Source organism: Schistosoma haematobium, chromosome 1 (assembly GCF_000699445.3).
Source record: "Schistosoma haematobium chromosome 1, whole genome shotgun sequence".
NCBI lineage: Eukaryota > Metazoa > Platyhelminthes > Trematoda > Strigeidida > Schistosomatidae > Schistosoma > Schistosoma haematobium.
In genome coordinates this window covers 30,512,680-30,522,622 of record NC_067196.1, presented here as the reverse complement: position 1 = coordinate 30,522,622, position 9,943 = coordinate 30,512,680, and the positions used below count along the sequence as shown (strand labels likewise).

General features: G+C 31.3%; 1 protein-coding gene across 1 annotated transcript in view; it reads right to left on the bottom strand.

Annotated features, from left to right (window-relative positions):
* Positions 1-989: 989 nt before the first annotated feature.
* Positions 990-9,943, bottom strand: part of MS3_00007287 (uncharacterized protein) — a gene marked incomplete at its 3' end in the record, with an annotated part of 95,064 nt that continues 86,110 nt past the window's right edge. Inside the window, exons 7-9 of the mRNA XM_051215550.1 lie at positions 8,866-9,322; positions 5,356-6,108; positions 990-3,164 (exon numbers count right to left, since the gene is read on the bottom strand). Of these exons, the coding sequence (XP_051073689.1) occupies positions 990-3,164; positions 5,356-6,108; positions 8,866-9,322 (3,385 nt within the window). The remainder of the gene's footprint in view (positions 3,165-5,355; positions 6,109-8,865; positions 9,323-9,943) is intronic.

Sequence of the window (9,943 nt, the reverse complement as noted above, 5' to 3'; positions counted from 1 at the left end):
ATTCTTATCAATATTTATTCATTATGTAATCACTTGTTTCTGGCTCTTCGAACTGTTGTCACAATCAATGTTGTAGAATGTTCTTTCACATAAGTTATATATTTACAATATTCAGTATATTAAATTTATTTACACTAATATGTCTTCAACATAACTTCCAACTAAACCCCCTCATGTAAGTAATTTAAACCCATTATGTAATTATGATTTAAAATATCATAGGTTGTAAGCAGCTGACGAGATCTGAATGAAATAAAATGAATTCATGCTATTCTGTTATAATCTTTATTCTTGCTCTTTTCAGAAGGAAGAACAGTTTTTCAGTATCGATCGTACTAATTGCTTTTTTTTGGACAAACAAATAAATTAATTAACCTTTAATAGAATGCTATAAATTTGACATAATTAAAAAAATTAATTAAGACGTTGTACATAGTTTTAGTAAATTGAAATGTATCAGTAAAGAATTAAATGAACACATAGCTTATAATCAAAATGAAAGTAAACTTATCGTTACAATCCATGTATGAAAGTTCAAATGAAAATAGTTCTGAAATAGGGTGGGAAATTTCTTAAAAAGTTAAAACAGTTTAAAAACTGTTCAGCAAGGGCGATTATAACCCTTGTGTAGCATCAGTGATCACAAAAAATTCAGCGGTAAATGCAAATAAGGTTACTAATTTATTTAATTGAATATGTTTCGGTCTATTTATATTACATAAGGCAACTTTATGGTTATAAATTAGCCTACTTACATAGTAATCAGTAGCAAAATAATTTACAGATAAAAAATGGGTCGATAACAATAACAATTTTGAATGGTAAGAAATTAGAGTAGTACTTTGTTTATGTTTCTTCGTGATATATGTGATTTTCAAAGCTTGCTTAGACCTACTGAAATTTCATAGAGTCAGAGGAAAATCCTACATCTTGAATGAATCGCCATAATATTAGATTCGTGTAAAATGAAGATAATATTAAGCGAAAATTTAAACTTCAGGAGCTGGTATTTTGTACAGATAAGTCATCCCACTATTGTCGGCATTACATGTTATTTCTGCTTGCTTATTAGCCGATTTCTGTAGGATCACTCCTTCATCAGTAATATCCGAAATATCACCAATCATTTCGTCAACTGCACCAACCAATGTGAGAGAATCTCGTTTAAAGAGATTTTGTTTTTCACAAGAAAATTCGCAATCGTCTGAATCGAAATCTAGCTTTGGTGTTAAATCACTATTCTTATAACATTCAACTGCAGCTACAGGTATTCTATGAGTGGCCATACCAAAACTGTCACTTCTTTTATAGCCATGTGATGGCTGTTTTGGATTATATGAATTTGGCTCCACCCAATCATATGAACGATTAGGCATTATTGGTGAGTTTATAGAAGACCTCGTCACAGAGCCCGAATTAACTTGACTATTAAGTAACATCATAGGGGGTACGTGAAGAGAAAATCCATCACACTCCTCGCCAGTGGAATTATGTGTCGAGTGTAGGTCGTGTGTATTCGAACAAAAGTTAGCATCTAGTTTACTGCGTGGATCGTCTTGTGCTGGGATACATCGCATATTGATCAAAACATTATTTTCACAAACCATCACACCTTTTCGGAGTTTTTCGCCGATATTCTCACTTTGTTCTACATGGAGACTGACTTTTGGGAAACTTTCAAACATATGTAGGTTCTTTGGAGATGAATTCGACGTACAGTCACATGTCAAATCAACAACTTTCTGTGCATTCATTGAACAAGAAACTGTATTCAATTTTGTGTCTATTTCTTTTGTTGGACTATACATAATGTGACTAGATCTACTATTCATATCTCTATTCATTTGACAGAGCGATCCTAGATGACCCCTATCTTGTCTATATTCTGACGTATCCCCTCCGCTGCTAGCTCCACTTAAACTTCCACCGCCTACACAGACACCAGAACTATCAAGAATAGTTCCATTTAATAGATTGTTTTTGTATTTTTTTGATGCGTCTCTAGAGTGATATCTCGTAGTACTGTTTCCGCTGTTATTTATCACACCAGTGAAGCTATCGTTGACTGAACGAAAACTATTGGGAGTTTGTCTTTGTTGTTGACAGATATGATCCAACTTGTACTTCATAGAACCTGGGTAGCAACTGATCCCACTAGTGTTATTGTTATTTAATTCCTGAGACATACTATTCACTTCAATACCAGATGGTACACCTTCGTCACTACAACCTTCGGCTGTACCGAGAGAACCAAGACCACTAGTATAATCACCGTTACATGGCTGCCCGTCAACATGATGAGTTGTGGACCACATTACACACTGATCCATATTTCCTCCATCATAATATAGAGCTTTAGAATGATGATTTGAATGAATAGATGGATTCGCTGGTGGTGTATTCCAGTTTTCTTGGGAAGTGGGATTATCATAAACCAGTTGATAATTCATCATGGCAGGAGGAGTATTAACTAAAGATAAATTTGTAGAACAGCTGTGTTGAGAAACGTGTTGAACTCTGCCTGATGATGATGATTCTGAACATATGAGATAGGGGTTTGCTGTTGTGTCTATAATCATAGAGCGCTTAATATTATTGTTGATAAATGTACCACTATTTCCACTACCCATACTACTACAACTACGTCCAGAAACCATATGTGTTCGACTTTCTGGACAAAGTGGGGAGGAACCTACTGCACAGCCTCCTGAAATCAACGGTTCTCCAGAATTTATGTTGCAAATTGTAGATGTTATATTTAATTGTTTGGACCTATCTCCAGTAGACGAAATCATATGAGACGCAGGTAATCGACCACTAAGGATCCTATCATCAATGTCATTTGGCTCATCTGAATCAAATTTACCTAATTTTTCATCCAAATGTCCTTGATAACTTGGAAGAAGTTTGAATTGAATTTTATTTTCAGTTTTTTGTTGTCTTGAATGCCTTTTACGAAGAATAATAACAATAGAACAGCTAATGATTAAAAGGAGTATTGCCGAACAACTAATAATAACTAAAATATATGTTACCAGTGGAACAGTTTGTGTATATTGATCTTTCGAATCATTTGATTTGAAAGAATTTTCTGTATTGCTTAATGATAATAAAGTATTGAATTGAAGCCATGATCCAGTGTTTGAAGATGCTACTGAACTATCCTACATAAGAAAAAGAAACCAAAAGAGTTTTATCGTTTTATTTAATAAAATCTTAAATTAAATCTACAAATTGATTATATTTTTCGCTCCGAATTCCATTATTAAAATTTACGACAAGACTATAATTTATGCATGAACCAACCAGATTTAAGATATTAGATCTTGAATTTTGATGCGAAATTCATTCGCTCATTCAGCTGAATACCATTTTAGCATTATAGCTGATATCAATTCGTGATGGAAGCAATAAATCTATATCCTAACACTAATGTTCGACTATAGATCCCAATCCATAATCCTCATATCAATATATAATCCTCATTTAACCGTAGTAAACAGGTGAACATTCCAAGGTTATTTTAGCTCTGCTTAAATGTCAGCCATAAATGTTTTTTTCTAAATATTACTCGATATAAATGAAAGTTTTTAATTGTGTTTGAAGTGAACCTTCATTACGCCATTCATTTATTCTTTAACAAAAAAACAAATAACCTAAAGTTGAAATCCAGTATTGCAACTATTAATTCTAAATTGTCAGATATAGGTTATTGACCTAGTTCATTGTCGATATTGTGACGGAGATATCAGCATAATTATTCACACAGAAGTATTTTTTAAAACCATGTCATAATGTTTGTCAATTAGTTATTAGATTGACTAAAATCATGAAAGTCAAAATGAATACTCAGGGTTAAACAGATGATTGTCTACATAATTTATTAGGATATTCAGTGCATAATAATAACTAACAGGTAAACATGGATTGTGGTTAGCAGTGGAATCCACGAGGCGCGCTTCGTCCTATTTGAGACTCATCAACTGGATATACCTGCAAACAAACAATGTAAACATGAATTAAGACTTTGTCCCAATGCACAAGCTAGAGTCTATCTAGACTCAGTAGCTAAGTGGATAGCGTGATGGCGTTTCAAACGGATGTTGCTGGGATAGAGACACGGAGTGAACATCAACCGTGGAACGCAGGTACATCCTGCCGATGAGGGCTAAGCAGGACGAATCGCTCATCATGAATTCTACTCCTAGACATCATCCATCTGTGTTTATAATGCTTATGACTTGAGGCACTACGTATAGGATGCACATATGCCAATAAGAGACTGATCAATGGGAAGATTCAAACAAACAATACAAAAAACTCATAATAATAACTGCTTTCTGTTTGCATATGTTTCGTACAATGAAGAAGTCTATTTTCTTTGACAAATTATTTTAGCTATTTAGTGAAGAAAACTTAATGTGCGGAAACACTCGACTACATTTCCTCGATATTCCGCATATAGATTGTCAGCAACATTTCTTTAGCCTAATATGTCTTAACAAATCTGATTTATTTTCTAGCAAAAGTCATGAAATCATCTATTTGAATAAAAGAGGACCTATCGTGCTTATGTTAAACGATCAACAGAAATGATTCTTATCAGAAATTGCTAAACGGTTCATTCTCATGAACATCGATCAACCCTGAATTTCACTACCATATTTGCTAAATTATTTTTCAAAATGTTTGCATATGTGCATTAGTTAACTAAATGAACACAGTATTGTGAAGAAAAGTTTATCACTAGCGTATAGAAAAAAATCAACATCGAATCAAAATATTTTAGACTTTAAATGCCATTAAAACCTTTTTTGATCGAGATAGTTATACAACATGGTCAATGGATAAGGGTTACGTAATATGGTGACCTGATTGAAGTGTGACAGTCATACCATTGGGATTCAACTTCCAGAAAAGAAATATAGGTTAGAATCAACAGTAGTTTGACTTCATTTATAAGTCGAGCAGTTCTTTTTAAATAGAGGGAGAGAGAGTATTTACAGTCTAATGTTTCCATCAGTTAACATACCTAAATTGTTGGAACCGGTTAAATAATTCAATGAATCGATTTACATGGTTTTTATCTATAAGTTTCATTGTATAAGAAGAAATAAGATTTTGTTATGATGAAAAATATATGGATCGTAATGTTGATAATTCTATAACAATGACAAATCATTTTCACGGCTTTAAAACATAAAGATAATTGAAATTCCAATATTATTTCAATAAAACCAGCTAAGTAAAACTAAAATTTTATAAGAAATTGGTTTCAGCTTATTCAAGTCCTCTGTAACCATTTGAATTCTGGCAAGAAGCATTTGCAAAAGTGAAATTGTTGTTCTGATTTACCTTTTCCTGTTCGCTTGATCGTAGTATCTTCTCAGATATTTTATCTTTTTTCTGTTTACTGAACCAATATGATGGATTCTGTGGAATTCCAGGATCTTGAACCATTCCTGATTTTTTAATGTACACAAACACGTCATCCATAATAGCTAGTGGCAATGAATGAAACTTTGCTTCTTTTGTGTCGGTTAAGACGGCAGGCCAAATAATTAAGCTATTTATGGGGACAGTTATATTCTGTGCATATTCTCTTTCATCATTCATTGGTTGAATCAACATGGCAGGATCCCAGACATACTTTGATCCATAAGATGATATCCTTAGTTGGTTTTTCGGCACAGTATGTGCACCAATCATGCTACCGTCCGATAAAATAATATTAATAACTAACAAATGAATTGGGCACACAGCAGAAGAAACTGAGGGCCCAACTGTATCCATAATTCTAGGAGTGTTTTGATCTGATTGAATTAGCTTAAACTTGAAGGATTGTGGATGTCTGATTGTAGATGAGGCGGCTGCTGTAACCAGTTTTACACTTTTTGGACTTCTTCCAATGAGATTAATATTGAGTCGATGAGGATTCGGAAGACTGTAATCCTGAATCGTTGTTGTTCGTATTCCATCATATTTATCGTCAAATAAATGTGAATACTTTTTTCGATATGTATCCTGAGAACTAGAATCAAATAATAAACCTTCGGAGTTGCCGGTCGTTGCTGGATTAAGACTTCCAGATAGTTCTAAGTGTGGGTCCTAAAGTAACATGTATATAAAAGGTTTGGAAACATTGTTAGCGAACGTTTTGTACTACTTATAAGTAGCTAATTTTGGTATAGTAAAAACAAATCAATCTCAATGCAAACTAGTATAAAAAAATAAATTAAAAGGCATTTTGTGATTTATACTTATAAAAGACCCACTAATCCTAGGGATAACCATCAAAATATATACTAGCACTATTCTTCTTGGAAATCACACATTTGTTACAAAGAAAGAATTTATTTTATTATGGATGTAGATTAAATATATTTTCAACAAAGATAGTAGTTTATTAATAAACCTAATCTGCTTACAAAACCACGTAGTCACTTTTTACTAATAGTTTTTTTCATCCCATGTACTCTGAAAAGTTTGATCCACTACTATAATCTTATAGCTTTCCATTCCGACAAATATATCGACATAAAAAATGTTTTTTTTTAAATAAACAAATCAACATTTCGGTCTTTTGTAACCACATAATAGACAATGCATTGATTGGCGTACATTAAATAGTACCAATTCCATAATAAATTAATTCAAATCGTCTTTAGTATATTTTGTAGCAGAAAAGCAGACAAGAAAAATAATCTTGTCTTATAATTAATTCCCAAACAATATTTATACAAATACCCTCATTTACATATATATATTCTTTGTAAACCCACCGCTTATTTATATAAACAAACATAATGCCTAGACAAAAAATCTAAGAGTACTGAATTACCCTTACTCTATTATTGTAAATATTAATAAGCCTTTTTTCGTGATAATTTAAGTCTAATTACGTTTTAGTTAATTTTTTTCCGCTTGTATACATTTTATCTTCCAAATTTTTAATTAAACTAATATTTAATCAGTCACTATACTGTCAATTATGCTAACGTATTCTGTCGTTTAATTGAGACGATAAGATAAATCAAAAAATAGTTATCCACTAAAAGATAGCAGAATCTGAAAGCACAAACAACGTAAGATTTTGGTATAAAGACAGATAATTCTAGCAAAGTGATGTTAGAGGGATAAGAAGATCTTAAAATGACTAAAGTAGTTAAGGATAAACATACAATATGATAAAATAACGAGAATTTTTAAATCCAAACGTATTTAGCTCTCAGGTAGGAAACAAAAAATATTTTTATAATTTTTTAAATTATAATTTGGATTTTCTATTTAATTTACACATTCTTTTATCAACTACATTGTTCGTCTTTTTGTAGACAAATTAAATTTTCTAACGTTCTGTGACTCAGTGTAAGCCACTTTTCCAAAGTATAAGTAAATAAATAAAATTAACCCAAGTTTAAATAGTAAAAAGGAACAAAGTAGAAATATTTAAGATGTTTAATATAAAAAATAACAGATCTGACTTAGTCAGTGTTACGTCTTTTTGTTCAAGATGATTTATATGAGACATGATGATGTATCTGTGTGTAATAATGGATGAAAAATGTGACATTTGTAATGTGAAAGTAAAGAGTTGAATTTGTATGAATTATAACAGTGTGTGGTGTGAATAAAATCAGATATGGTAGCTCGCATAGTAAGAACTCTTCTATTCAAGGCAGTAGGATTTAGCAATATATGCAACGCTTTTGCTACTCACTTTCTTTATAGTTGGAAAAATCCTCCCGTATTATTTTGACATTTTTAAAATCGATTTGATAGTTACAGCATGAACAACTATTGTCAACCTAATTTGAAGTCTTTCAACTTTTACTGGATTATTAGGTGGTTTTCTGAGTAGCTAAGATCTTCTTAAGCTCGAGTCAAGATTTCACGAGATGACTCGCTAGAATAAAAGACATCACGATCAACACATTCTAATTTATAGACTTAATTCTGTGTTGACATGGAGGGGATCATATCCTTATGTTATTTTTTTTGGTTTCAACTCCACTACTTTCATGAAGTGACTACCAAGAAATGTAATTACAATTGTGAGTACAGGCCGATACGTATGAATATGTATTACGATAGTTTGAATATGAAATCACTGGTTTTCAGCGGTTCTCTAGGTGACTGAAAGTATCTTCGAACAAATTAAATATCCCTTGAAAAAACAGGAAAATTGATAATAGTCTTATTTCTACAGCTAACTAGCTCTAAGGTGGATTTCTCACACTCGTAATAATAAACCATATCTAGTGCTGGTAAGCTAGTTTTAAGTATTACATTGGCATAGTGGTAATTATAGCTGGGGATTATGTCACATTATAAAACTACAAAACTGTGGATTTCTCGTTTACATCTCTGCAATCTAGTGCCTAAAGCTCCTGAAACTTCAATTCTATCTCGTACAAAACTGAATTTTTTTCCTGATTATAACAAACCATGAATGTTAGCACATATTTTGTCTTGTAAACTGTTGATAAAAAGTCAATAATATTTAGAAAAATATCAAACATTCATTTTCCGTTAGACCCAAAAAGATCAGAATAGAGCTGTGATATTCTGAAATCAAAATGCAGTTAGAAGTTATCACTGTGATCACAGTGAAAAACTCTAGTAGAAAACTAAAACGTCTAATCGACTATGGTTCATAAGTAAGTTTTCTGACATATAAAATTTGGAAACTAAGTTATCTTGTCAATTGTGATTAAATCAATAAGTGATACATTATTAATAATTTTATGTTATACATTCAATATCATGATTGGTATTCATTCCTCTCTGGCTTTAAATCTCAAATACTTTATATTTCCACAAGTTACATCATACAAAATTCATGATTAAAATAATTATACTTACAATGCATTCTGCTTTTAACGCTACAATATCAATATTTTCATTTGTATACACAGAATTTGGTTGACGAACAGTAAGATCGTCAAAATCAACCACATCAATTGAAAGTGTTGCTAATGGTTGAAAATCACCAAGAGTTGCAACTAAACTTAACTCAACTTTTCCTGGCCATCTACCAATTAAATAAGGTCTACCACTGAAATTATCACGATATAAATAAGCAGCAGATATTGTATCAAAATTAGATGATGATTGATATGATTTTATCGGTTTAACAATTAAAGCCCAAGAAGGAAGTAATCTTGTAATGTCGAACATTAATTGACCGGAACCATCTTCATTTGTATGAAATTCACTACGTAGTGGTGGAATTGAAAATGATGATGAACTATGCTGTTTGTCAATGAATGAAGAACCTAAATAAATACGTTGACCTGTTCCAGGTTTCATTGTATATATTCTAAATAAACAAAATCATTAGAAAATTTGAAGTAGACAACAAGGATAGAAGATACTTATAAAAAAAATCTATTTAGAAAGTATTCTAAATAAATACTCATAGTTTCCTAACATAAATTCAGTTATTGACCGAAATGTTTCAATATTTTACAAAAAATTATGTAACACCATAAATTCCCTTTTATAATATTTCTAAACTTGCTATTTTAACACTTCATTAATCACATAGTTACTTTTTGAACAATCAATGTGTTTCTACCAAACTATTTCATTTGACCCTTACTTATATTTGTCAATAAACACATTTATCAAAGGCTCACTTGTTATGATGGTATTTTAGCTATGCATTTGTGTAACAATAAAAATAATAATAATAATAACCATTTCTAAAATCTGATAAGATTGTTATTAAAATAAGTAAACTGAACAAAATGTTTGACGAAGTAGATTTATGATATGTTACGTAACAGTAATGATAATAAATGCTGTAACAAATGTTAAACTAAAGTATACCACTTTTTTTTATTAATGACCTATTTATAGACGTTGTGGAAAGAAAGCTAAATGATTAGATCAACATAGATATTAGTATGCCTGATAAGAATAAGAATATATGTTGAAG